We start from the raw sequence: 26,813 nt of genomic DNA, 5'->3' as shown, positions 1-26,813 counted from the left end.
CAGGTCTGGCGGCTGCCAGGTCCCCAGGACACCAGCCTGTCGCCACAAGGAGATAGCAGGAGATGGGGGTGGGGGTGGGAGGTGGAAGGTGGGGGTGCTGTAGTCCTTCCCTAAAGATTCGCCCTTTTAACTTAAAGATTCAGGAGGATCTAGTTCTAGCACCTTTCCTTACTGCTTTATAATTCCACAAGCACTTGGTTTAAATTCATCCTGTGTGTACTGTTTTTACTGTGGTCAAGCATTTTCATAAATGTGGTTTCATTTAATCCTGACGGTTGCTCTGTGAGGTGTGGGAATCAGCTGTGCTTATCTAACAGAAGGAAATAGAGATGCTGAAAGGTTCACTCTTCTGCCAGATGACAAAACAGACCCATCACTCTGTGATTCTCTGTTGAGGGCCTAACACAATAATGCAAGTAGAACAGGCTCCATGGATGGGGTCTGATAAATGTGTATTTATCATATATTATCATATATGAGGTTCTCTCCTGTGGACCCACAACCTGAAGGGGCAGGCAAGTCATAGCAGATGGGGCCAGACAGTGACCTGGTTGCTGGTGTCCGAGAGCTGGGGATGGGGTGGAGGGGTGTGGAGTGCAGAACCAGGATTAGAGCTCCGAGTACCTGAACTTCTCAGCAAGTGTCTGTCCATTATGGAGCTCCCCACAGAGCATGGCATGTCTGCAGGCTGTGAGGCTGCCAGCCATGTGAACCACGAAGCAGGAGGGAAGAATATAAGGGAAGGACAATGCCAGAAACGGGGTGACCTGACAGCCCAGACAGCGTCTTCTGCCAGGGTGTCTGGAGGGTAGGGAAGGGGACAGTAGCTTAGCTTGTGCATGGATGCTAAGTCATTTCAGTTATGTCTGACTCTTTGTGACACTATAGACTATAGTCCTCCTGGCTCCTCTGTCTATGGGATTTTCCAGGCAAAACTACTGGAGTGGACTGCCTTGTCCTCTTCCAGGGGATCTTTGCCACAAAGGGATTGAACCCACATCTCTTATGTCTCCTGCATTGGCAAGTGGGTTGTTTACCACTAGTGCCACCTGGGAAGCCCATCTTAGTTTAGACTGCTAGAACAAAGTAGCCAAAGCCTGGGGGAGTTAAACAATAGACATTTACTTCTCATAGTTCTGGAGGCCGGAAAGTCCCAGATCAAGGCATTGGCAGATTCTGTCTCTGGTGAGACCTCTCTGCTTAGTTTATAGATGGCTTTTTTTCCTTTTTTTTCTTTAGATGGCTGACTTTTTACTGTATCCTCACGTTGGGTGTGGTGGGGGACAAGGGAATGGGAAAGAGACAAAAACAGGTACTCTCTCATCTTTTCTTATAAGGGTACTAATCCCATCTTAAAGACCCCACCCACATGTTCATCTAAAACTAATTACCTCCCAACACCATCACTTTTGGCTTCAACATGAATTTTAGTGGGACACAGACATTCATAAGGGCTTCCCAGGTGGCTTTAGTGGTAAAGAACCCACCTGCCAATGCAAGAGATGTAAGAGACCCAGGTTTGATCCCTGGGTCAGGAAGATCCCCTGGAAAAGGAAATGGCAACCCACTCCTGTATTCTTGCCTGGAAAATCCCATGGACAGAGGAGCCTGGTGGGCTGCAGTCCATGGGGTCACAAAGAATTGGACATGACTGAAGTGACTTAGCACGCATGCACATAAGCATTCACAGCAGACAATTATCTCACTCCTATATAAGAGAAAAAATTTTAAATTTATCATATGCTGGAGTCAGAGAGCTGGCTTTAATCCAGCAAACTCCTGCTGGTTTGTCTTGCATCTTTAGTTAAACTGGTGCTACCTTTTAAATTCTCTTTAAGTGTCTCTGTCTTATCTTTCAACTCAACAGTTGAAAACAGATAACTCTGCTTTTTCTTGGGTTGGCCAAAAAGTTCATATTGCAGAAGAGCCTGAATGAACTTTTTGGGCAACCCAGTATTTCTTTGTTTTGGCCCTAGGTTTGAACAGAACTGGGAGGTCAAAGAGAGGGTAAATTTCCTTCTTCCCAAGGTGACCGGTTGGCTCCAATGAAGTCCAAGTGATGGAAGTTTGGGTTGAAACCAGACTTGGATTCTAGTTTTATAGACTTGGCTTCCAGTCTGCAGGTATGGGACCCCAGCTGAAGTCACCTATCCTCCCCGCAGAGCTTGGCCAGTAAAGTCTGAGCTCTCTGTGAGCTGATTTCATTAAAAATATGTATTGTGTTCTCAGCACTGTTCACCATACCATGTGAGATACAAGGAAGCTTTGGGGTGCCATCCCAGCCTTTAAGGAAGTTTAAAGACCCTTCGCTTCTGAAAAACTCAGTAATGCAAGAGCTGTCTGCAGGCTGTGCAGGCTGAGTGCCAAGTGAGCTGAGTAGCAGCTCTGGGCCCAGAGTGGGGGGCTTCCGGTGGTCAGTGGGGCTTCTCACAGTAGAGAGAAAAGAGCCAGGTCTGGAAACCAAGTCTTCCTTTCAAAGGAAGCTGAGGTTGGAACTTCCCAGGGGTGAAGACTCCATGCTCCTAATGCAGAGTGCATGGGTTCGATCCCTGGTTAGGGAACTAAGATCCTGCATGCTGCATGTTGCAGCCTTAAAAAAAAAATTAAAGGAAAAAAGAAAAGGAAGCTGAGGTTTCACAACCACATTTAAGTTCTTTGTGAGAGGACTTGTCCCCTCCTTCTTAGCACCCAATGCTTGCACGTGGTGTACCCTGAGGACCATGTGGATGAATAATAGTGAGTGTGAAGTTTGCTAAGTCCCACAGATGGAACTGAACATAAGAACGCAAAGGTGTGGTTCCCAAGATTAGCAATTGTCCTGGGCTGGTGATGCAGGCAGAGCTCCAGTCCCAGCCCAGCAGCCACCAGCTATTCCAGCTATTCCTGGAGGCCAGCCAGCCCTGCCACCCACGGCTGGGGCTCTGCCTTCTCCAGCACCGAACCCACGGGCTGGGCATCTCTGAATGGAGCATGCCGCCCGCCCACAGGACAGAAGCTCATTTGTATCAGGCAGCCTTACATACACACACACACACACACACACGCTCACTCCATACCTCCTCCTTACACACGTGGCCCACATAAAGCAGGAACTGCCCACCCTTCATCTGGAAAATGGATTCCAACTGGTCCTGTGCTCTGGATAGAATGGAAAGGATATTAGTTTCAGGTCCGGAAGTTGTGACGTGACCTGGGCGAGTCCCTTCCCTGCTCTGGGACTTCCATGTCACCTTTGGGCGGTGAAGGAATTGGGGTAAATGTCCCATGTGGCTCCAGAGTCTGGGATTTGATCAGGGAAGATGCTACCCTTGGCATCCAGGCTGCCTTTGAGCGAGGAAGAGCAGCTTCATCACCTGCAGCGGAGGACCTGTCTGTTTGGCCAAGACTCCTCCAGGTCCCTCTCTCTCCCGCCTCAGCTGTGCTGCTGACACTCTCTTGTTAATAACAGCGGGTGTGCCCCTCCCCCACCCCAGGGTAACACTCCAAGTGTGATTTGGAGGCGCTCCTCCCAGCTCCTCCCACTCTTGGCGCCCTCCTCTGATATTTTGACCCATAAGGGTCTCAGATGCTTCCTCTCCTCCAGGATTTCAACTTAAGGGGGTGGGGAGTGGCTTTAAAAACTAAATCGCTTCCAAGACTCAGAGAAAAATGAACCTTAGAAAAATTCCCACACATGTGGAGAAGTAATCACCTAACAGGGTTCTTGTAATGAAATGCGAACATCTGAGCAGGGACTGGTGAAGGACATGTGAGGATCACTGCCCCCACAGGCAAGGTTAGAGCAGGTTGCCATGCCCTTCTCCAGGGGATCTTCCTGACCCAGAGATCGAACCCGGTCTCCTGCACTGCAGGCAGATTCTTTACCATCTGAGCCACCTAGAAACCCAAAGGAAAGATACAAATGGATCCCAAGTATAAAGCACTGAATAAAGCAACCACGGTTGCAGAGTGATACACACAACAGGAGATGATTTCTTTTGGCTTCGCTAAGGAAATGGCAACCCACTCCAGTGTTCTTGCCTGAAGAATCCCAGGGACGGGGGAGCCTGGTGGGCTGCCGTCTATGGGGTCGCACAGAGTCAGACACAACTGAAGTGACTTAGCAGCAGCAGCAGCAGCAAGCACTTGGGCTTCAGTAGTCATGGTGCACGGGTTTAATTGCTCCGTGACATGTGGGATCTTAGTTCTGCCACCAGGGATTGAACTCTCACTCCCTGCATTGGAAGGCAGATTCTTAACCACTGGACCACCGGCTAAGTCCCAGGATAACATTTCTATAAAGCAAAAATCAAAGCAGTACATAGACATATTCTCTTATGTGAAGAATGCATTTAATGATAAACAAATGTACCCACAAAAGTCATGATAAGGATTCCTCCTGGGGAGGGAGAGATGGGGCAGGAAAAAGGAGCAGGGAAAGGGGATTTCCACTTGCAGATGTTTTATTTCTGAAACAGATATGACAACATTTTCAAAGTTGCAGTTCTGCATGAGTTACTTAGGTGATTTTTATAGGATTTCAGTACTGTAAAAATCAATTAAAATTAGAATTGAATAGAAGAAAGTTTTAATAATGGCCCATCAGGAACTAGGGTAAGCTTTGGTGAAAATCTTGCCTGGGGGAGTGTTGTTCATCCCCTGGTAGGTAGGTAGGTAGCTGCCCACTACAACTAGCCTTTTACCTTATGACTCCCTTTGCAGTAGGTCTGAGATATGTCCAAGTCATGGGATCCTGAGTGTAGGAGGTGGGGGGCTGCCCTGAGATGACACACAATCCTTTTAGTTCACTTCCTCCCCTGCTTCTACAGAGAAGCAGGGAGTCATTAGTTAAGTCAATGATCCAAGGCAAAGTATTCATTCTGGCTTCCCTGGTGGCTCAGATGGTAAAGAATCTGCCTGCAATGCCGGAGACCTGAGTTCAACCCCTGGGTCAGGAAGATCCCCTGGAGAAGGGCATGGCAACCCACTCCACTATTTTTGCCTGGAGAATTCCATGGACAGAGAGCCTGGAGAGTTATAGTCCACGGGGTAACAAAGAGTTGTCCATGACTTAGCGATTGCCCCTTTACCTGGAACTCCAAAGCTCGTGTTTGATCCTCCAGAGCAGGATGTATTCATCTGTTTTTAAACTAGGTCCATGGAGAGGTGTTTGGGGTCAAGGAATTTTAAGATGGGATAGTCAAAATGTTGGAGTGTGGGGGAGTGGGGGTGGGAGGTGACATTTTTGTGAGGAGGGTGTGGATAGCTCTCAGGAGATTTTAGGAGATTAAATTCTCAGATCTCAGAGAAGAGCTGAACTGAATCCAGCCCCTCCTGTTCTGGTTGGAAACTGAGCCCAGCTTTGCACCAACTGAGGGGAGGATTGTTACATCTTGCAGCCCAGTCTCTGTCTACACCCCAGTTCATGGGTGCTGTGCGAGACAAGCCATCATGCTGAGACTTCTGTGCCCAGGCCAGGGTCTGTACTGGGGGTGCAGCTCCATGGTGCTTCTCAAATAAACCGTATTGTATAATAGAATATCTCATAGAACTGTCCCGGATGACAGTGAGAAATCATACAATAACCTGCATTGGTGATTTTTCTGGTATATTCTAAGCTCTCACTTCCTTTCATGATAAAGCCCTGTGACAGGGCAAATGTGGCTACTTCCATTTTACAAGTGAGAAAACAGAGGCACGGAGCTTAAACCACTTACTCAAAGTCACACCGCAAGAGTGGCAGACCTGAGGCTCTAAATCTCATGTTTTCTTTCCTTTCCTTTAAATCCAGATTTCTCAACCTTGGTACTATTGAGGGTTCAGGTCAGATAATTCTTTGTCCTGAGAGTTGTTCTGTGCTCTGGCCACCAGATGCCCATGGTACCCCTGGTCATGACAGTCAAAGAAGTCTTGTCTTCAGAGATTGCCAGGTCACTACCCTGGAGACCCCTCTGCTCTAAACCCCTAAGCCCATTCCTGCATCAGAGCCGAGGGACCATTCTACCAAAACCTTCATCAGCCTGGCTCTTCCTGAATACCATCTTCTCCAAGATCTTCCCTGGACGCTGCAACTAAAGTGGAGAACACACACACACACACACATGCACACACACGCACACGACTGACACTTATCCCTGGCTTTTCTTTTTTTCCTTCTATGCATTTTCTCCTCTCCTTCCTTCCTCACCCTCTTCCACCTGCACTTTGCATAGTACTTGGCCCTTGTCAGATGAGGAAGAAATATTTGAATTAGTGACCCAATGAACCCCTAGACAGCAACCCCATCAGCTCAGGCCACAGGTGAGATTACTTGGTGCTCACTGAGGACACACTCCATGGAGTGTGTTCTGGTGTGGGCGCCCTCCCCCTCTCCCATGGGTGCTGGAGGAGAATTCCTCAGGGTTCAGTGAGGGCTTCCCCTGCTCCATCAGCAGCAGCACAGCCCAGTGGATGCCCCGGATGGAGGCACCTGGTGGGAGAGTGCTGAGAAAAACATAGAGATGCCCCATAGCCTGGCCTGGGTGGTGATGGGGAGAGGATAAAGGAAGGAAAGAAGTCAGGGAATGACCTGGACTGAGAAAGAGCGAGGCATGAGAAGGAGCAGGGTGGCTGGAGGCTAGCATCCTGATCTTGTAGGTGGTCTCTCCAGACAAAGAGGGCAGACAAGAGGGCAGCTGTGTATCCTCACTTTCCCCAGGCAGGAAGTCTGGGTTTGGTGTGGACAAAGATCCACATAGTCAAGGCTATAGTTTTTCCTGAGTCATTTACGGATGTGAGAGTTGGAACATAAAGAAGGTTGATAGTGGAAGAATCGATGCTTTTGAACTATGGTCTTGGAGAAGACTTGAGAGTTCTTTGGATAGCAAGGAGATCAAACTAGTCAATCCTAAAGGAAATCAATCCTGAATATTTATTGGAAGGACTGAAGCTCCAATACTTTGGCCACCTGATGTGAGGAATAGACTCTTTGGAAAAGACCCTGATGCTGAGAAAGATTGAAGGCAGGAGGAGAAGGGGTGACAGAGAATGAGATGGTTGGATGGCATCACTGGCTCAGTGGACATGAGTTTGAGCAGGCTCTGGGGCACAGTGAAGGACAGGGAAGTCTGGCATGCTGTTGACCATGGGATCGCAAGGAGTCCACACGACATGGTAGCTGAACAACAAAAGGCCATAGCTGCTTCTCCCCTTGGTGTGAGATGAGGGGGGATGCAGTAATACTTCTCACCTTCCTGAGTCCTGACAGACCCCTTTTCATGTTTGTGTCTCTAGCTCCATATTCCAGAAAGGGAGGAATGTGTCACCCTGGCGTGAGCCCTGGTTAAAAGAGTACAGGATGGATGGGGAGGGAGCAGCTGCCATGGGAGTAGCAGCAGCTCAAAGTCCAGGGCTTCCAGGTCCTTGCGTTCCTGGTGGGGAAGCCATCCCCAGTGGGGAAGGTCACGTGGCAGGGTGGGGAGGCGCTTGCACTCCTAGAGGCAAGTCCTCTCAGTTCCCCAGGGCCAGATTCTGAGATGTGTATCCTAGGGGCTCCTTTACCACCACCTATTCTTTTCTGTCCTTCTCTTTACTCTCATAAAGTCTAATGTTTGTTGGATTTCTTTTGTAACATCCATGGAGATCATGGAGCTCACGTAATTGAGCCCAGCCTGAGGAGCTGTGACTTCTTTACCTTTTCCTCTCCAGTCCTTCTTGCCTCTTCCTTTCCCCTCCTGCAGTCTCCAAGATCTGTGTGGTTGCTCACTTTCATCCCGTATCCCACACTCTGGGCCAGTGAGGATTTCTTTCCCAGGAAGAAAAATGTGCCCTTCCCCTTGCCTGCCTGAGGGCAGAGACAATGAGTCTGGTAGCGGGTGGGTGGGAAGACCCAAGATTTGGGCACTAGGGTGGATCACAGCCAGGTTTTCTGTGATGCTCTCTCCAAGTTGAAAACCAAACAAGTCTAGACATTTAAAGGTAATTAGGTTAGCTTCAAATATATCTGGGGGAGAATCTCAAACTTCAAAGCTCTTCTGTGTGTTAAGACCTGGGGAATGGAGAGCAGAGGCTCCAGGGCTAAGGGACAGAAATGCTCTCAGGATCAGAGCCAGCATCCTTCACCCACTCCATGCCTTTGCTCCCTGGCATCATTTGTCTTCTCCCTCTTGGTCCCCTGGGGCCCAGCACAGTGCTTGCCCTTTGCACATCTTCCAGGCTGCCGTTCAGGTCAGTGAAGGAGCTCATCTATACCTAGAACCTTGTTTCCTGCCCAGTTGGGAAATGAAGCTATGGCTGGAGGCCATGAGCTTAATTTCCCCTCCTGACTTTCTTTCTGTCAACCCTTGAAACTGACCTGCCTTCCAGGATAGGATCCCTAACATCTCTGGGGGCTTCCCAGGTGGCACATCGGTAAAGAATCCACCTGCAATGCAGGAGCTGCTGGAGATGCAGGTTCGATCCCTTGGTTGGGAAGATCTCTGGAATAGGAAATGGCAACCCACTCCAGTATTCTTGCCTAGAAAATCCCATGGACAGAGGAGCCAGGCAGTTTGCAGTCCATGGGATCACAAAGAGTCAGCGACTGAGTGACTAGGCACCCTATCTCTGAGCCTCTACCTATAGTCCTCAGCAATCTGCTCACGTGTGGATATCATGGAATTTGGGTCTGGGTTCAAATCCCACCGTGGTCACTGGCCAGTTGAATGACAAAGGCCAAGTCATCTAACCCCTCTGTGTTTTGCTTCATTTTCACCCTAGGAGTCTAGAGACAAAGTCTCTGCTCTCATAGAGCTGAAATTCTGGTGGTTTTTATTGTAAGTTAGCAGCAGATTAGTATAGGTTAGCAGCAGTGACTTACTGTATGACATGGGGAACTCTACTCAATATTATATAATGACCTAAATGGGCAAAGAATTTGAAAAAGAATAAATACATGTATATGTATAACTGAATCACTTTGCTATACACCTGAAAACTAACACAACATTATTAGTCAATTATACTCCAATATATAATAAAAAGTTTTGTTTTAAAAGATTTTGTTGTTGCTCAGTGTCCAATTATTTGAGACCCCACAGACTTTGGCATGCCAGGCTCCTCTGTGTTTCACCATCTCTCAGAGTTTACTCAAACCCATGTCCATTGATTCAGTGATGCCATCCAACCAGCTCATCCTCTGCCACCTCCTTCTCTTCCTGCCCTCAATCTTTCCAAGCATCAAGTTCTTTTCCAATGATTCAGTTCTTTGCATCAGGTGACAAAAATACTGGAGCTTCAGCTTCAGCATCAGTCCTTCCAATGAATACTCAAGGTTGATTTTTCTTTAGAATTGACTGATTAAATCAAGTGTTGTGAAGGAAATAAACAGATTTGTTCTAACAGAGAGGAAAGGGAGAAATGGATTTTTCTATGAGTAACTAGGAAAGCCATGGAGGTGATATTTGAATTCAAAACAAAAGCATGAGAAAGGGAAATTTGTGTGAAGAGAAAGAGCTAAGGGAAGAGAGTTGTCAGCAGAGGCAACAGCAGGCATGAAAGCTCCTTGATTAGAAGAGGTTTGGTGTGTTCCACCAGCAGAAAAACAACAGTGTGGCTGTCACTGAGGTGAGGAGTCTGGAGTGGTGGGCAAATCAGTCAAACCCACTGAACTCATGAGGAGCCTGCTTCACTCTACGAGTAATGGGAAGCCTTGAAAGGTTTTCACCTGTGAGCAGGAGAACTTCGACACTTCAGATGCTTAGGGTGAGCAGATGGGGAAAAGATAAATTTGGAGGCTGTCTCAGGGTCCAAGTAAAAGGAGATGCCGGTGCAGCAGGAGAGCTGCAAACAGATTCTTTTTTTTTTTTTTTTAACTTTATTGAAGTATAGTTGATTTACAATGTTAATTTCTGCTGTAGAGCAAAATGATTCAGTTATCTGTATTTATTTTCTTTTCATTTTCTTTTCCATTATGGTTTATAGGATATTGAATATAGTTCCCTGTGCTATACAGTAGGAACTTGTTGTTTATCCATCCTATACATACTAAGTTTGAATCTGCTAATCCCAAACTCCCAATCTATCCTTCCCTCACCCCCCCTCCTTAGCAAGCACAAGTCTGTTCTGTATGTCTGAGAGTCTGTTTCTGTTTGTAGATATGTTCATTTGTGTCATGTTTTAGATTCCACACATAAGTGGTATTCATATGTCATTTGTCTTTCTCTGTCTGGCTTACTTCATTTAGGACGATAATCTCTAGGTTCATCCATGTTACTGCAAATGACGTTATTCCATTCCTTTTCATGGCTGAGTAATATTCTATTGTGTATATGTACCACCTCTTCTTTAACCATTCCTATCTGTTGATGGACATCCAGATTGCTTCCACGCCCTGGCTATTGTAAATAGTGCCACAGTGAACACCAGGGTGCATGTATCTTTTTAAATTACGGTTTTCTTCAGATAGACATCCTGTAACAGGATTGCTGGATCATATGGCAACTCTATTTTTCATTTTTTGAGGAACGTCCATGCTGTTTTCCATAGAGGCTGCACCAGTTTACATTCCCATCAGCAGTATAAGATTCCCTTTGCTCCATACCCGCTACAGCATTTGTTATTTGTAGACTTTTTAATAATGGTCCTTTTGAGCAGTGTGAGGTGGTACCTCATTATAGTTTTGATTTGCATTTCTCTGATTATTAGCAATGATGAGCATCATTTTGTGTGCCTGTTGGCCATCTGTATGTCTTCTTTGGAAAAATGTCTATTTAGATCTTCTGCCCATTCTTCAATTAAGTTTGTTCATTTTTTATTATTGAATTATATGAGCTGCAAACAGATTCATTTCACATGTCTTCCTGGTATTGTAGTTCTGTTCCAGCTATTACACTTCTAGAAGGCACCCTAATCCTGTCTTTCAGTTGATCATGGGCTCCCTGGACAGCACCCACCATGGGTGAGTCATTGCACTTGACTTCTGTGAGTTTGCTTCATCCCCATACTGAGCCTGTGAAATTCTGATTATTTCCATTTTGTGGCAAAGAAACCTCAGAGAGGTTAATTTTCAAATCCAAGTCTCTCTGATGCCATAACCTACAGTATTCTCTCTACAACACTGTCCATGCAGATGTTCACAAATGTGTAACTGGATGAGCAAAAAGTAAGTCACCAGTTGTCCAACTGGTAGAGCATGCAGAGTGTGCAAGAGTCTTTTGGCCAAAAATAGCTTCCTAATATATGGACAGCAGTAAAATATTGCCTCATAGGCCCCTGGGGCCTCAACTAAGCAAGAGATGGATGACCTGGGGCATGAGAAACACATTTTTGCTGTCAGGGAATGGGATGCAGGAAACTTGCATTTGGAGAGGAGAGAACTAGTTCTGGAAAATGAGATGTGGCCATTGAAGGTAACACAGGGCTGATGTATGCCTGGAGAGAACAATAATGATAATATAAATCATAGATGCCAGTGAAAATATCTCCTATTCATTGAGTGCCTACTATATACTAGGCTTCAAATAAATGTATCAGACCTATTAGCTTCTGGCAAGATCCAATAAACTGCTCGTAATGGCCCCATGAGGTATCATCATGTTTCCCTGATTCTAAGAGACCATCAATTTAATAAAAGCTTTTCATAGAAAAGCATATATTACATTTGTGGAATGCTGTTTTGTTGTGTGATTGCTCTTATGATTGGAATATAGGATATATTTATTCATGTCATAGCTACTTTATTCTTCAAGATGACAATGCATGTTTGAATCTGAGCCTTCATCTTCAAAGTCTGAAGAGTCTTCTGGCTCCCTCAGTCATAATACCTCCTTATCACCCACTTGGGATGTCTTCTGCCCCTTTGAGTTGACAGGGTAATTTAGAGCAGAATAAAGAATGCAGGGTTCCTTCTGAATTTCCTATTTTATTAAACTTGCCCTGTCCCTCCCCTCCCCCGGCTTCTTAATTGAATCATCTGTCTTTTGACTGACTGAGAAATACTCCTTCTCAATGCATGACAATCACACAGCATTTCCAAGCTCTGACAATCAGGTGACCCAGGCTTGAGCGATTTGCCTACATCCACGAGGGTGCCCACATTGCCTTCTATTGCATTCCTCTGTCTGGTGACTGGCAAGGCCATTGTTCTTGTTTTCAGCATTGATTATAAGATGCAGTCCTATTATTTAAAAAAAAAAAAAAGCTTTAAGTGTATCTTAGAATTGGTTTGTGACACAGAAGGTAAAGATGTAAGAGGGTTTACCTCCCACATCATAGCTGGCAGGGAGCATAACTGGGAATCCAAACCAAGTCGGCCAAGTTACTATTTATTGTTCAGGGGTACAGTTGTTTCTCTCTTCTTTCTGTGCGCCTTCTCCAGTCAGGCCTTTGTTCGCACCATTCCACCAGAACCACTCTTGTCAAGGTCACTGGTGCCTCCACATAGCCAAATCCATTGACCAATTCTTAGTCACCGTCTTAGTTCAGCATCACTTGACACCATCTTCATCCTTACCTTTCATGGGTCTCCTGCATGTCTGTCAGAGACCCCTTAGTGTCTCTTCCTCATTCCCACTCCTCTTCCTGGCCTCTTTGAAAGAGTCCTCACATTTCTCTTGCCTTCTTGCCCCTGCTTTTTCATCTAGTCTCAGACCTAGCTCCGAGACTATGCACAAACAGCTCACACAGGAAAATCTGCAGCTTGCCCTGCTCCACACCCATCCTACTCCACATCACTGCTTGGATCTCTAATGGGCTTTGCAATCTTAATGTCTTAAGCCAAAGTCCTATTTCCACCCCCTCTTCATCCTAAACTGGTTCCTTTTGTGGTCTTTTGCATCTCAATAAATGGCAACTTACTTCTTCTGGATACTTGGATAAAAAACATTGAAGTCATCCTAAATTCCGCTCTTTCCCTCCCTACATTCAGTCTTTTAACTAGTACCATCAGCTCAACCTTAAAATTACATCTAAAATTGAATTCTTCCCTGCTCACTCAGTGGTAAAGAATCCGCTTGCCAGTGCAGGATACATGGATGGGTTCAATTCCTGGTATGGAAAGATCCCACATGCGGCAGAGCAACTAAGCCCGTGCGCCACAAATATTGAGCCTGTGCTCTAGAGCCCAGGAGCCGCAACTACTGAGCCCATGTGCTACAGCTCCTGAAGCCTGTGCAACCCAGAGCCCATGCTCTACAAGAGAAGCCACTGCAATGAGAAGCCTGTGCACCACAACTAGAGAATAGCCTCCTCTCTCCACAACTAGAGAAAAGTAGTGAAGACCCAGCACAGTCAAGAATAAATAAATAAAAATAAATAAAATTGAAAAAAAAAATGGAATCCACAGCTACCACCCTAGCCTAGCTATGTTAGTCACTCACCTGCTATAACAGGCCCAGCAATTCCACCCAAGCTCTTCAGTGGCTCTTTTCCATACAGCAGCCAGAGTGACCCTCCACAACTCAAGTCAGATCAAGTTGTCAGCTGCTTAAAGCCATCTTGGGGCCTCTTATCTCAGACTAAAGCCAAAACCTTTATGGCCAGTCAGGCTCTCTGTTGCCTGGCACCTACTAGCTCTCTGACGTCTGCATCCTCCAAACCCCCACTGCTAACTACCCTCCAGCCAGACTGGCCTCCTTGCTGGTCTCACAAATGCCCAACACATTCCACTCAGGGACTCAGGGCTTTGCACTTGGGTCTACCCCTGAGCTTCCTTTTTCTCCCCACAGGTCTCCACATAGCTTTCTCCTTCATTTTCTTGGGGTCTCTTCAAATGACACCAAACAGAGAGGCTTCCTTTGTATTCCCTGCATAAAACAACCACCTCCTCTTTCTGGTGGCTCAGACTGTAAAGAGTCTGCCTGCAGTGTGGGAGACCTGGGTTCAATTCCTGGCTTGGGAAGATCCCCTGGAGAAGGGAATGGTTACCCATTCCAGTATTCTGGCCTGGAAAAGTCTATGGACAGAGAAGCCTTATGGGCTATAGTCCGTGGGGTCACAAGAAGTCTGACTGAGCATCAAGTACAACAACAGAATTCCATCCCATTCACTTGGCTTTATTTCCCCTGATCACTTTATTTCACAGATCGCTTGAGGCCACATACGTTGATCTGTTTATGGCCAGTCCACACTACACCACACACAAGCCCCATGAGTGCAGGGACTGTAACTGTTCACCCCTGCATCCCAGTGCTGAGAAGTGAGCCATCTCAAAGAAGATGTGGTACATAGATACAATGGAATGCTACTCAGCCATTAAAAAGAATGAAATAAGGCCATTTGCAGCAACATGGATGAACCTGGAGAGTATCATACTGAGTGAAGTAAGTCAGACAGAGAAGGAGAAATATCATGACATCCCTTTTATGTGGAATCTAAAAAGAAATGATACAAACGAGCTGACCTACAAAACAGAAAAAAGCTAACAGACTTAGAAAACAAACTCACAGTTGCTGGGGGGAAGGGATAGTTACGGACTTTTGGAAGGTCATGTACACACTGCTATATTTAAAGTGAATAACCAACAAAAACCTTTGTATACCACATGGAACTCTACTCAATGTTATGTGCCAGCCTGGATGGGAGGCGGGTTTGAGGGGAGAATGGATACAAGGATATGTATGGCTGAGTCCCTTTGTTATTCACCTGAAACTATCACAACATTGTTAATCAGCTGTACCCCAATACAATACGTTTTTGGTGTTAAAAAAAGAATAAAAATTAAAAAAAAAAGAAGAAGAAGAAGAAGCCAGCCATCCCATAGTAGGCTTCTAGCAGATGTTTGCTGAATTAGAGAACAAAGGAAGAATGAGAGGGGGGCCCATTGAGACAGAGACAGGGCTGAACCTCTGTTAAGGGAAACACACATTTTTCTGCTGCCCAGATCTCGAGGTTGGTCACCACTGGGGACATGCCATGACCACCCCATCCAGGATGACTTCTGCTTATGTCTCCTTCCAGGTCTCAGCTCTCCCAGGCTCTGTGAGGCTTCTGCTATGACTGCAGTCTCTTCCTGGAGCCAGGACTGCCCGCCCTCGCCGCCCCTGCCACGCCAGGTCCCCGCTCTGCCCCACCTGTCCTCGGCCCTCGTGTCGCCATGGGCAGTGTCAGCAGCCTCATCTCCGGCCACGGCTTCCACAGCAAGCACTGCCGGGCCTCGCAGTACAAGCTGCGCAAGTCTTCCCACCTCAAGAAGCTCAACCGCTATTCAGACGGGCTGCTGAGGTTCGGCTTCTCCCAAGACTCGGGGCATGGCAAGTCCAGCTCCAAAATGGGCAAGAGCGAAGACTTCTTCTACATCAAGGTCAGCCAGAAGGCCCGGGGCTCCCACCGCCCTGATTACACAGCACTGTCCAGTGGGGACCTAGGGGGCCAGGCAGGGGTGGACTTTGACCCATCCACCCCACCGAAGCTCATGCCCTTCTCCAATCAGCTAGAGATGGTAAGTGGAGGGGTCTCTGGTGTGGGTGGCTGGATTGGAAAGGCAGGGAAGAGGCCTGGGGCTGAGAGCAGTGGTGGTGAAGGTCTTAAATGCTTACATCACTGAGAACGCTTACATTACTGAATGATGCAGAGAGGACAGGAGTACTCACTCAGCCACACCAGAGAGCAAGATTGGACAAAGGAATGAACACATTGGTCAGTCTCATAATGCAAAAGTCCTGGGTGAGCTTTTTAGCACAGAGCAATCGGAGAATGCAAGCCTTTCTGAACTCTGCTGGGCTGTAACTCAGAATTGCCAAGGCAGGACCCATAGCCGTGTTTTCAAGTGCATGGGAAGCAGGAGGGGCTCACTTACCATCTGGAAAAGCAGGGGGAGAGCCCACCTGAAGAGATCTGGCAGGCTCTCTTGTTAGAGGACTCACAGAGGTGGGCTTTCTCCTCCTTTGCTTCTCTGGTGGGACAGCAGCTCTCACTCAAACCAGCCCTAAAGCATCTTTGGTGGGATAAGAGCTGTGAGTTTGGTAGTTAGTTTTTTTGCCATGCTGCATGGCTTGTGGGATCCTAGTTCCCTGACCAGGAATGGAACTCGCACCCCCTGAAGTGGATGCACAGAGTCTTAAACACTGGACCACCAGGGAAGTCCCTCGGGTTTGTTATCATCACCAATCTAGCAAGGATGAGGGCAGAGTCCCAGGTGCTCAGAAATCCAGCCCACGTCCCAGTTTAAGTTCTCATGGGTCCTGCCAGTCGGTGCTAGAAGTATTGTTCCGATTCAGCACCCTGGCCTCACCTGGGAGAATGAATCTATGCATTGATATGCTAGGAAACAGCCCACATGTTGGATAGAGTTTCAAGCTTTTCAAAGTAAAGAGCTTGTAAACTTTGAAGTAATCTAATAATGAAAATGATGGCTTTAGGGAAAACACTGTTATTTCAAGCGGTTCTCCCAACCATTGGGGGAGGTCACGGCCAGAGTTCCAGCTGCTGGCCAACTGGAAGTAATGGGGAAGAAGCAGGGATGAACTTCCCTGAGGAAAGTGTGTCCAGCATCCTTACCTGCAGCACACGGAGCCCCAGAACCCTGGCATAGGGGTCTCAGCCAGTGAACCTAAAAGGGCTGTCATCTCGGAGAAACTGGTGACAAACTGGTTGGCAGTTTGCAGAAGAAAGGGCCTGATGATATTTAAGGACAGGCATGGAGGAATTCCTCCTCCTTGAGGGAGATTCACCACTTTTGGCCCCTTCAGAGTAACAGGTGAGATCACCTGCAGCCCCCGACCAGGAAGGTGCCATGTGGCTGGCCTGCATACTTGACCCAGGGCTCATCACAGGGAGACACAGGGTCAGTATGGCTGTTTTCCTCCCCAGGGTTCTGAGAAGGGTGCTGTGAGACCCACGGCCTTCAAGCCGGTGCTGCCACGGTCAGGCGCCATCCTCCACTCATCCCCTGAGAGCGCCGGCCACCAGCTGCATCCCGCGCCTCTGGACAAGCCCAAGGAGCAGGAGCTGAAGCCCAGCCTGTGCTCCGGGGCACTCTCCGACTCCGGCCGGAACTCCATGTCCAGCCTGCCCACCCACAGTACCAGCAGCAGCTACCAGCTGGACCCGCTGGTCACTCCGGTGGGGCCCGCCAGCCGGTTTGGGGGCTCAGCCCACAACATCACACAGGGCATTGTCCTCCAAGACAGCAACATGATGAGCCTAAAGGCCCTGTCTTTCTCTGATGGGGGCAACAAGCTGGCCCACGCAAGCAAGGACAAGGGCTCTGTGCGCTCCCCCATCTCCACGGACCAGTGCACCATCCAGGAGCTGGAGAAGCAGCTGCTGGAGAGGGAGGGCGAGCTGCAGAGGCTGCACCGCAGCTTCGAGGAGAAGGAGCTGGCCGCCAGCCAACCTTACGAGGAGCGGCCGCGGCGCTGCAAGGACGAGCTGGAGGGGCTGGAGGCCAAGAGCAAGATGAAGGTGGCCGCACAGAAGAGCCAGCGCGCTCAGCAGGTCCTGCATCTTCAGGTGCTCCAGCTTCAGCAGGAGAAACGGCAGCTCCGGCAGGAACTCGAGAGCCTCATGAAGGAGCAGGACCTGCTGGAGACCAAACTCAGGTCTTATGAGAAAGAGAAGACCAGCTTTGCCCCTGCACTGGAGGAGACGCAGTGGGAGGTGAGGATGAGGGCGTGGGCAGGGGGGCGGGCAGGGGTTCAGTGCCTGCATTCCCCACCACTTTCTCCAGGTCTCCTCCAGGCTCTAGGCAACAGGGAGAAGTGTGAAGTCACTCAGTCATGTCTGACTCTTTGCAATCCCTTGGACTGTAGCCCGCCAGGCTTCTCCAGGCAAGAATACTGGAGCAGGCTGCCATGCTCTCCTCCAGGGGATCTTCCAACCCAGGGATTGAACCCAGGTCTCCTGCATTGCAGGCAGATTCTTTACCATCTGAGCCATCAGGGAAACCCAAGAATACTGGAGTGGGTAGCCTATCCTTTCTCCAGGGAATCTTCCCAACCCAAGAATCAAACCGGGGTCTCCTGCATTACAGGCAGATTCTTCACCAGCTGAGCTACCAGAGCAACAGGGGTGGGAACACAATTGCCCCGGAAAACTGGGCTGGAGTGATGGCTTCCTGACCCAAAGAAAGGGCTTCCCGGTAAACCATGTTGGAGATTTTCTTAGCCTGGGCTTCTTCATCTCCCCAACCCCATGCCTCATGGCCAGAATTGAATTTACTAATTGAGTCGTTGGCTGAGAAACTAGAACAAGAGAACCAAGTCCCAGCCAGGCTGTCTGAGGGCCACCTCTGTGCATCTGCTCGCAGAGGCTCTGCAGGACCGCAAACCATCCCTGGTTCCTGATGGTCCCAAAGCCACAAGAGACCATAGCACTATTTGCGATGTTTTTTCTTCATCTTTTTGTTGTTGTTTTCTTTATGGAAGGCTCTGTGTGCACTCTGAAAACATCACAGTTCCAAAGCTGCGGGATTTTTTTTTTTTTTTTTTTAACTTTTTGGCTACAACACAGCATGTGGGGTCTTAGTTCCCTGACCAAGAATCGAACCCAAGCTTCCTGCGTTGGGAGCATGGAGTCTCAACGAGTGGACCACCAGGGAAGTCCCTCATCTGTGACATTTGAGGAAAGGGACTTGACCCACTGGTGGGAGTGGTCACATCTGTGCAGGTCTCAGGGACAGAGTTGGCCAGTCCTCATAGAAGTGCAAGTGGAGCTTCTGTCTGGTGGGCTGAGATGGAAGCATAGAGCAGGAAGAAAGAGGACTCATGTACACATGCACATCCTCAGGCACACCTGGAAATAAGGTGGCTGCACCTGGTCTCACTGGAGAACAGCCTAACCCCCACATCCTGCTCACTTTTCTCACTTGATGGGCCTCTAAAGATGGTGCAGGGATCAGAAGAGGTGTGTGCACGGCAGTCACCCCAAAGACTCCTGCCCTGGGAAGGGGCTGAGGGCTCACTGGGTCTGGTTAGACCAGCATCAGCCCTAGGTAGGGGTGACATATCATCAGCCATGCAGCCATCTGTCTGAACTGATCTCCTGTACTTATTCTGGAAATCAGAGCGACAGGTGTTACCAAGGGTAGAGAAAAAAGATCCTTTCTGAGGAAGTGATGGATAGAGGCACTAGACAGGTGGGCAGGGAGTGTCACTTTCTGTTTGCCAGGTTTCCCAAAGAGTAAAGGACCTCAGCCGTGGGACCAGTGCCTTTCTTCTCATCAGTGTTGGTTCAGGAGACCCTTTCCCAGCCATGGTTTCTCAGCCAGGATTTGGGAACACTTTGGCCCATCTCAGAACATAAGCCAACGCTAGCATTATGCATCCATTCTTGCTTGTCTAATCCAGAACTAAGCTGGACCTGGCTGTGACCTCATTCCCAGGTTGTCCAGTCAGACTATTAGTAAAACAATAAATGAAGTAAATTTTCACAAAAACATAGAAATATATTACAAACATACTTATAACAACAATAATTCATAGAGTGTTTATTAATGCCAGGCCTCAGGTCCTTTCATTTAACCTTTACAACAGCCCTGTGAAACTCAATTTAGAGTTAAAGACACTGAAGCACAGAGAACAATTATAATAGCAAAGAGGTTGTTAGATGACTTGCCAAAGTCACCACATAACAGATATCAGAGGCAGGATCTGATCCTGAATTAGGTCCCAGAGTTCAGAGTTTTATGTTCATAATGCTACTGTGCTAATGGATGCAGAATTGGCCGGGTCACTCTGGTAGAGCCAGGATTCAAAGCGAGGCCCCATCCTCAGCCACGGCTCTGCTGCCACCTGCATGACGCAAATCCAGGCTCACCATCGGAAGGCTGTTTCAGTCCCAGCCAAGCATGGTGGTGGGGCTGTGCACACTTCAGAGGTGGTGCATGAGAAAAAGGGGTGGTTCTGCCCCAAGAAGAAAAGAGGAAATATTAATACTTCCAGTCTTGCTCAAAGAATCTATTCTGTGGGGGCCCAGACCCTGGCCTTCATTCTGGCCATCTTTCCTGCAGGCTGGCAGAAAATGCTCTTGTGACACAGCCAGCCAGACTGGCCTTGGACACGTGACCTCCAGTGGCCAGGACTCCATAGACACATGGGTCTGAGTCAGTCTCATTAGTGTCATTAGTTTTGTTTGCTGCTCTTAGCCAACTTTTGACAGAGACCGAAGCAGAAATGGTGGAGGGCACTGGGGAGAACAGCGGCTCATCATTTGGCAGATGCCAGCTGGGCACTGTCTCTGAGCCCAATAGGTTGCTGGGGTGCAGCCATGATTGTGTGAATATTGTCTTTATCCCAAGAGGAAAGAGAAGAGAGTATGTGCAGGGGTGAGGCCAGAGGGTGTGAGCATATACACAGATGATAGAAGTTAGACAGACCCAAAATTGACATCATCGATGTTAATGTAGATAGTGGAGCTACTGGCTGTGGGCAGATTAAACCACTGGCCCTTAATTTATACATAGCTATAAGTTTGGGTGGACTTCCCCAGTGGTAAAAAAAAAGAAATCTACCTGCCAAAGTAGTAGACATGAGACACAGATTCGATCCCTGGGTCAGGAAGATCCCCTGGAAAAGGAAATGGCACTCCAGTATTCTTGCCTGGAGAATCCCATGGACAGAGGAGTCTGGTGGGCTACAGTCCATGAGGTCTCAAAGCCAGGACTTAGCGACCAAACAACAGGGACACGAGTTTGGGTATGGACTGAGATTTAGACTAAATTGGGGGTGAGGCAGGCTTGTGGACAGACCCAGCCAGATTCAGAATGAAAGGAGCCTCACAGAGGGGCTTGGCCTTCGTGGGTCGCCCGGACCACCATGCTGGGGGCTCTTTCCAGGCACCGTGTGAGGACTAGTTTAGTTCTTTTTATTTTTGGCCGCGCTGGGTGGCTTTCAGGAGCTTAGTTCCCCAATCAGGGATGGAACCCGCATCCTCGGCAGTGAAAACCACGAGTCCCAGTCACTGGATCACATAGGATTAAGTGCTTTTAAGCAATCAGGTGTCCCGTACGTGCGGACTCTCACCCCTTGGCTCTCTCTTGTCCCTGCCCTCCCCTGCCCCGTGGCAGGTGTGCCAGAAGTCCGGAGAGATCTCCCTCCTGAAGCAGCAGCTGAAGGAGTCCCAAACAGAGATCAACGCCAAGGCCAGCGAGATCCTTAACCTGAAGGCTCAGCTGAAGGACACGCGCGGCCGGCTGGAGAATTTGGAGCTGAAGACGCAGGACTTGGAGAGCGCGCTGCGCACCAAGGGCCTGGAGCTGGAGGTGTGCGAAAACGAGCTGCAGCGCAAGAAGAACGAGGCGGAGCTCCTGCGGGAGAAGGTGAACCTGCTGGAGCAGGAGCTGCTGGAGCTGCGGGCCCAGGCCGCCCTGCAGCGGAGCAGGGACGCGGCTGCCCTGGGTCCCGCCTCCGCGGACGACGTGCCCGCCCTTCAGCGCGAGCTGGAGAGGCTGCGCGCAGAGCTCAAGGAGGAGCGGCAGGGGCATGACCAGATGTCCTCTGGTTTCCAGCACGAGCGGCTGGTGTGGAAGGAGGAGAAGGAGAAAGTGATCCAGTACCAGAAGCAGCTGCAGCAGAGCTACCTGGCCATGTACCAACGGAACCAGCGCCTGGAGAAGGCACTGCAGCAGCTGGCCCGCGGGGACGGCGCAGGGGAGCCCTTTGAGATCGACCTTGAGGGGGCTGACATCCCCTACGAGGACATCATCGCCACCGAGATCTGAGGGGCCTCCTGGGAGAGGGCCGGGGACATGGCATTGGGAGGCAGGGGTGCTGAGTCTGTCAATGGGGGCTCCCTTGCCCTGCTTCCCTGCTCAGGCCTCAGAGAGAAGTACAGACTTCAAGGCGAGGAGATTGGTTGCGGGGTGGGGGTGGGGAACGGTTGCTGCTACAGGGCCTCTCCTGGCCTTTCCCAAGATCCAGCGCTTAGCAACCCTGCAGCAGGCCAGACCTCCAGCTTTGCCAAGAGAGGAGTCTTGGGATCATCAAGATTTGGTTACGGGCTTCCTAAAACTTGGTCTTTGTTCAAAATGCTTAGAGATTTTGAACCCTCTAAGCATTTAGAGGGTTCCCTAAATGCTCTCCCAGAGAGGGTGGTGACTGTCGGAAGCTCCCTTCCACCTCTTTTCCTACAACTTTTCTTGCCCCCTACCCCCGCTCCCAACACACTGGGATGCCCCTTGGGAACAGAACACAAGCATTTATGACCAGAAGCTTTGGAATCTGACCTGGTCATACCTAATCTATTCCCCCCAGCCATGGAGAGACAGAGGTTGGAGTGGGAGTGGAGAGCCTGGCTGAACAGCAATAAGAGCTTCCCAACACTGTAGGTCTCAGAAAGGAGGGGAGAGCTGGGGCCACCCGGCAGATGTCGAGACTCAGCAAGACCAGAGGGTGTCTGAAGGAGAAGCTAGGTGGTGACAGCCAGACTCTCTAGCCCTGCTGACTGGACGTGAGCAGCCTCGGGATGACTGGTGGCCTTTGATCTCTTCTTAAAGCCATAGCCCCAAGGCCCTGGGATGGGTGCTGAGGAGGAAAGATGATGCAGGGAGTGTGTGACTCCAAGCTGTCCCCAGGGGAGCCCCCAGATCTTTTCATCATGAGACCAGAGATAGGATTTCCCCTCCTATTCAAGTTGCTCAGCAGTTACCCTGCATTGGTTTTGATTCCTAAAACCAAGTCTTTGCTTAAACTCAGAATAACCTTTGTCCACTGAGATGGCCAGGGTCATCTGGGTTAGGCCTTCCCCCTTCACCTTCAGCTCCATCCTGCTGCCAGTCATGTCCCTTGTCACCTCCGGGGCTAAGTACAGACAGAGCCTTTACAGGTTAGGGAGGGGCCCCAAAGTGCCAGTGTCCAAAGACAGTAAGAGGCTCAAACACAGCCTCTGAATGGCCCTGGGGCCCCCGGCTGCACCCGCCTCTACTTGCATTAGCCCCACCTGAGCCCCATAGTCAAGGACTCCTGGCCTGCAGAAGGCTGGCTTTCCCTTTCAAAGATGTGCGGAGAAAAGATTGTTTCTCAGTTGCTTGGTTCAGGGAATTTTCTTCTTCTTTTTCCTTTCTTGTCTTTTCAGACACAAGCCAGATCTCGCAGGCAGCCAGGCTGTTCCATGTTCTATTTTTGCCTCGAGCTGCAGCTGCTGTTCCTGGGACAGCCAGCCCCGGCTGGATTCCTGGGCTCACGCCCGCATGCTGAGGGGGGTTAACTGAATGTCTGAGTATGTAGCAGCCCCAGGCCATTGCTCCCCAGTTCTGTCCCCGACTGTGGACCCCTCCAGGCCCCAGGTGGTAGTGGGGAGCTGCTTCTCCTCCAGACTCCCATCCTGCCAGGGTCCCCCCACAGTCCCTCCTTGAGCCTGGACTGAGAGCAGGGCCGCCTTCCCGGATGCTGGCTCTGCCTTCCATTCCCCAAGTTAGGCTGTGCCTGTCCTGCCTTCACGTGACAGAGGAGCCTCTCTGGAATTTCAAGCCATTACTCTTAGTCATAGGCTAGACTTAAACCCGGAATCCACAGGCCCAGAGCCCCCTCTCTGCTTGGAGGCCAGTCCCCTCCACAGGACACAGGCAGATCACCCCTGCTTCCCAAGTTAAAGACTTCCCCCTTGTCTCTTGGTTGCTCCATCTCTACCAGCCTGTGCCTTGTCTGAGTCCTTTCCTCCCAGAGGCTGTCCTGACGGATAGAAAGAGGCTGCTGCCCCCTCCTCGGGCTGGAGACCTCCCCTCCCAAAGGGCAGCCAAAAGCCCATTGCTCTGCCCTCAAGACCTCGCTGCAAAGAGGTGGGTGCTAAGCCCCAGGGAAGGGCGCTCAGGGGCACAGCAGCTCCACCTCAGTGTGACAGTGCCCTGCACCCCTGTCCCCATCTCTGCCCCAGGCCAACCCATGGAGCCCTCCCTGGGTTGCCACCAGCCCAAGGCTCCAGGGTGGCCCAGTTGCACCAGAATGAAAGTGTCCTATAACATAGCGACCTCGCCGCGGTGTGGTTTCTCTTCCCTTCTCTGTGCTAAAACCTCCGTGCTATTCCTGGACCTTGCCAAACCCAGCCTCTCTCCGGAAGCAGCCTCTGAGCAGCAGAGGCTGAGCAGGACTGGAGAAGTCGGCCACGCAGGCCTCGGAACAGGCGGCCTGGCCCAGGGCCAGTGGGAGCTCGCTGCCTCTTCCCCCGAGAGCGGCTGCTGGGACGCATGCTCGCTGGATCAGAGCTGCGGCTCTGCTAGCCAAAGGATGGTGAAGCTCTCTGCTGTGAGCAAGGAGGCAGCCACCCTGATGGGGGCTCTGCCTCTGGGCTTTGGAGTGACCAGACTCTCATGTGGCGCCCACCCTGGATTTATCCTCTGGTCTCTGCATTTGGATTAACCCCTGGGGGGCACAGTCAGTCCCCATGAACACCGAGTTCCATGGGGACTACGTTGGGGGGTACCTCTCCCCTGAGAAGCACCCACCGAGCCTCTGCCCCTGCTCGACTCCCGGCCTAGCCTGGGCCACTTCTTAGGAGAGAGATCCTAGGGGTCAGGCAGGCTGGGTGGTCAGAGCCGCAGCTGTCCCTGCCAGGAGGGCACGCACCTGTGTATGCACCTGTGTGCTTTCATGCTCCGCCTTCCTCATTTATCTGTGGTCCCCCTTGCGCTTCCTCTGCAGGCTAAGCGGGAACTCCGGCCCAGGCTGGCTATGGATGGACAAGCATTTGGAAGACTATGTACAGAGTTATTTTTCTCTTGGTTGTGTCTTGTTTGGTTTGCTCTGCTTTTGACAGCTTTGATTTATTTTTGATGCCCCCTTTTGGCCATGTAAACTATTTCTGGTAATTTTATGTTTTTATTTATGAATAAAGAATGCCATTTCTCATGCCCTCCCAAGCTACCCTCCTTCCCCTGGCTGTGGCATGGCAGCTCCCTGGAGCTCCTGCATTTGGAGTAAGGAAGGTGATGTCCCTTCCCACCAGTGGTGGGGGTGGTTTGCAGCGGGTTGGGGGGCGGGTTGGGGGGGGCGTGGAGGGGTAGGGACAACTTTGATAGTGGCTGTATTGGCTGGTAGGAAAGCAGGGGCCTTGGCATCAGATAGACCTTCAGCTGGTCCCTGCCCCTCACCAACCCTGTGACCTTATCTGTGTGACCAGGTCTTGGGGAGAACCTGAGGAGGTGGAAAGGAAACCAAGGGCTGTGGTCCCCTGCAAAGGCAGAGGGTTCTCCAAAAGAGAGCCCCCTTCCCCCAGCCCCAACTTCAGACCTCCCTGCCTCTTCTCTCCGGCCGCTCACCTCGCCAGCCAGCTCCTTGGCCTATTACATATGGCCTCATTGGCTGGAGACCAGGGTGGCTATTGTCACCATCCCCGGGCCTCCCAGCTAGGAAGGTGCAGTCACCACAATGGCCATCTGTCCAGCCTTCTCCGTGCCAGCCTGCCTTGTTCACTGACAATCCCTACCGCTCTGGGCCCAGATTTGAAACTCAAAGGGCTTTTCTACTCAGGTGGCAGGAGACAGAAGGGACTTGTAAAGAGGGAATTAAAAATACGAGGCAGCCTGTGGAGCATGTGTTGGGTAGATGTAAGTGCCTCTGGGTGGGAAAGATCAGGGTCTCCGGGAAGGTGATGGGCGGAGGGGGCTTTGGTGGCATGAGTGGAACATTAGAGAAGTGGAGAGGAGAGGGAAGACAAGAAATGCACCCTAGGGCGGCCTTCCCATAGCTGTGGTCTCCCTGCCTGTCTGCACAGGTGACAGGCCAGTGAGGAGCACAGGTGGCCAATGAGGCCGATAGGGATGTGCAGGGGGTCGGCGCGGGGGAGGCAGTCACACCCTCCCAAGCAAGCTACCCTCCTTCTCCTGGCTGTGTCCTGGAAGCTCCCTGGAGCTCCTGCGTTTGAAGTAAGAAAGGTAATGTCCCTTCCCACCAGGGGGCAGGGGGTCAGTGGTGGTTGGGGGGCGGGTTGTAGGGGGTGAGCTATCAAAGTGCAAAGGTCAGGCAGCTGGCCAAGCCTGGACAGGAGCCCACATCTAAATCCAGAACCCCAGTATTGGGGCATTTCATGTCAGGCCTGGGTGACCCCTCCCCTTCTCCTGGACCTGGCCCAAGGCTTGCAGGCCGCTGCATTGGAGACACCCATGGGAATATGCCCCCACTGATGACCCTGTGTAGCCCTCTCCCCTCTAGTCCAGGCAAATCCTGGGACTCACTTAAATTAATCCAAGTCAGCAGAAGTGATGCTCCACCAGTTCTGGCCTAGCTTGGCAGCTTCCACTTTTACATATACTCGGGGCCCCCAAGCTGCCATGTGAGAAAACTTCAAGTCTGCTGGGAGACCCCCTGGAGCAAGAGAGGTCCTATTGTCCTGCGAGTGACCAGGACCCAGCTAACCCTCATGAAGCAGAGGTTCACTTCCCCCATTCAGCCCTTCTAGAATCTTTACCAGAGCACATGGAATGGCACTGTTTTTAAGCCTCTTAGTAAACCCGGGGTGATTTACCATGTGGCACAGAAAAGGGTGGGCTTCCCTAGTGGTTCAGATGGTAAAGAATTCACCTGCAATACAGGAGAATGTAGGTTCGATCCTTGGGTTGGGAAGATCCCCTGGAGGAGGGCATGGCTATCCACTCCAGTATTCTTGCCTGGGAAATCCCATGGACAGAGGAGCCTGGTGGTCTACAGTCCATGGGGTCCCAAAGAGTCGGACACGACTAAGAAAATTACACTTTCACTTCACAGAAACACCTTGTGGCAACCCCCTCTCCATCCATAGGGCTTGTGTGCATGCTCAGTCGTGTCTGACTCTGCCACCCTTTGGACTGTAGCCTGCCAGACTCCTTTGTCCATGGGATTTTCCAGACAAGAATACTGGAGTGAGTTGCCATACCCTCCTATAGGAGATCTTCCCAACCCAGGGATTGAACCTGTATCTCCTGCATCTCCTATATATATTGCAGGTGGATTCTTTACCACTGAGTCATCTGG

General features: G+C 50.1%; 1 protein-coding gene across 2 annotated transcripts in view; it reads left to right on the top strand.

Moving 5' to 3' along the window:
- Positions 1-24,724, top strand: part of LZTS1 (leucine zipper tumor suppressor 1) — a 67,595-nt gene extending 42,871 nt beyond the window's left edge. Inside the window, exons 2-5 of one of the 2 annotated variants that reach the window (XM_025281817.2) lie at positions 10,809-10,894; positions 14,893-15,373; positions 16,744-17,532; positions 20,939-24,724. In XM_025281817.2, coding sequence (XP_025137602.1) covers positions 15,029-15,373; positions 16,744-17,532; positions 20,939-21,592 — 1,788 coding nt within the window. In that variant the 5' untranslated portion in view covers positions 10,809-10,894; positions 14,893-15,028 and the 3' untranslated portion in view covers positions 21,593-24,724. The remainder of the gene's footprint in view (positions 1-10,808; positions 10,895-14,892; positions 15,374-16,743; positions 17,533-20,938) is intronic. The other variant, XM_006054009.3, reaches the window with a different exon arrangement.
- Positions 24,725-26,813: the final 2,089 nt, after the last annotated feature.

This window comes from Bubalus bubalis, chromosome 3 (genome assembly GCF_019923935.1).
Source record: "Bubalus bubalis isolate 160015118507 breed Murrah chromosome 3, NDDB_SH_1, whole genome shotgun sequence".
Classification (NCBI taxonomy): Eukaryota; Metazoa; Chordata; class Mammalia; order Artiodactyla; family Bovidae; genus Bubalus; species Bubalus bubalis.
The sequence above is the reverse complement of the archived record's forward strand: the minus strand, read 5'-3'. Positions and strand labels throughout refer to the sequence as shown.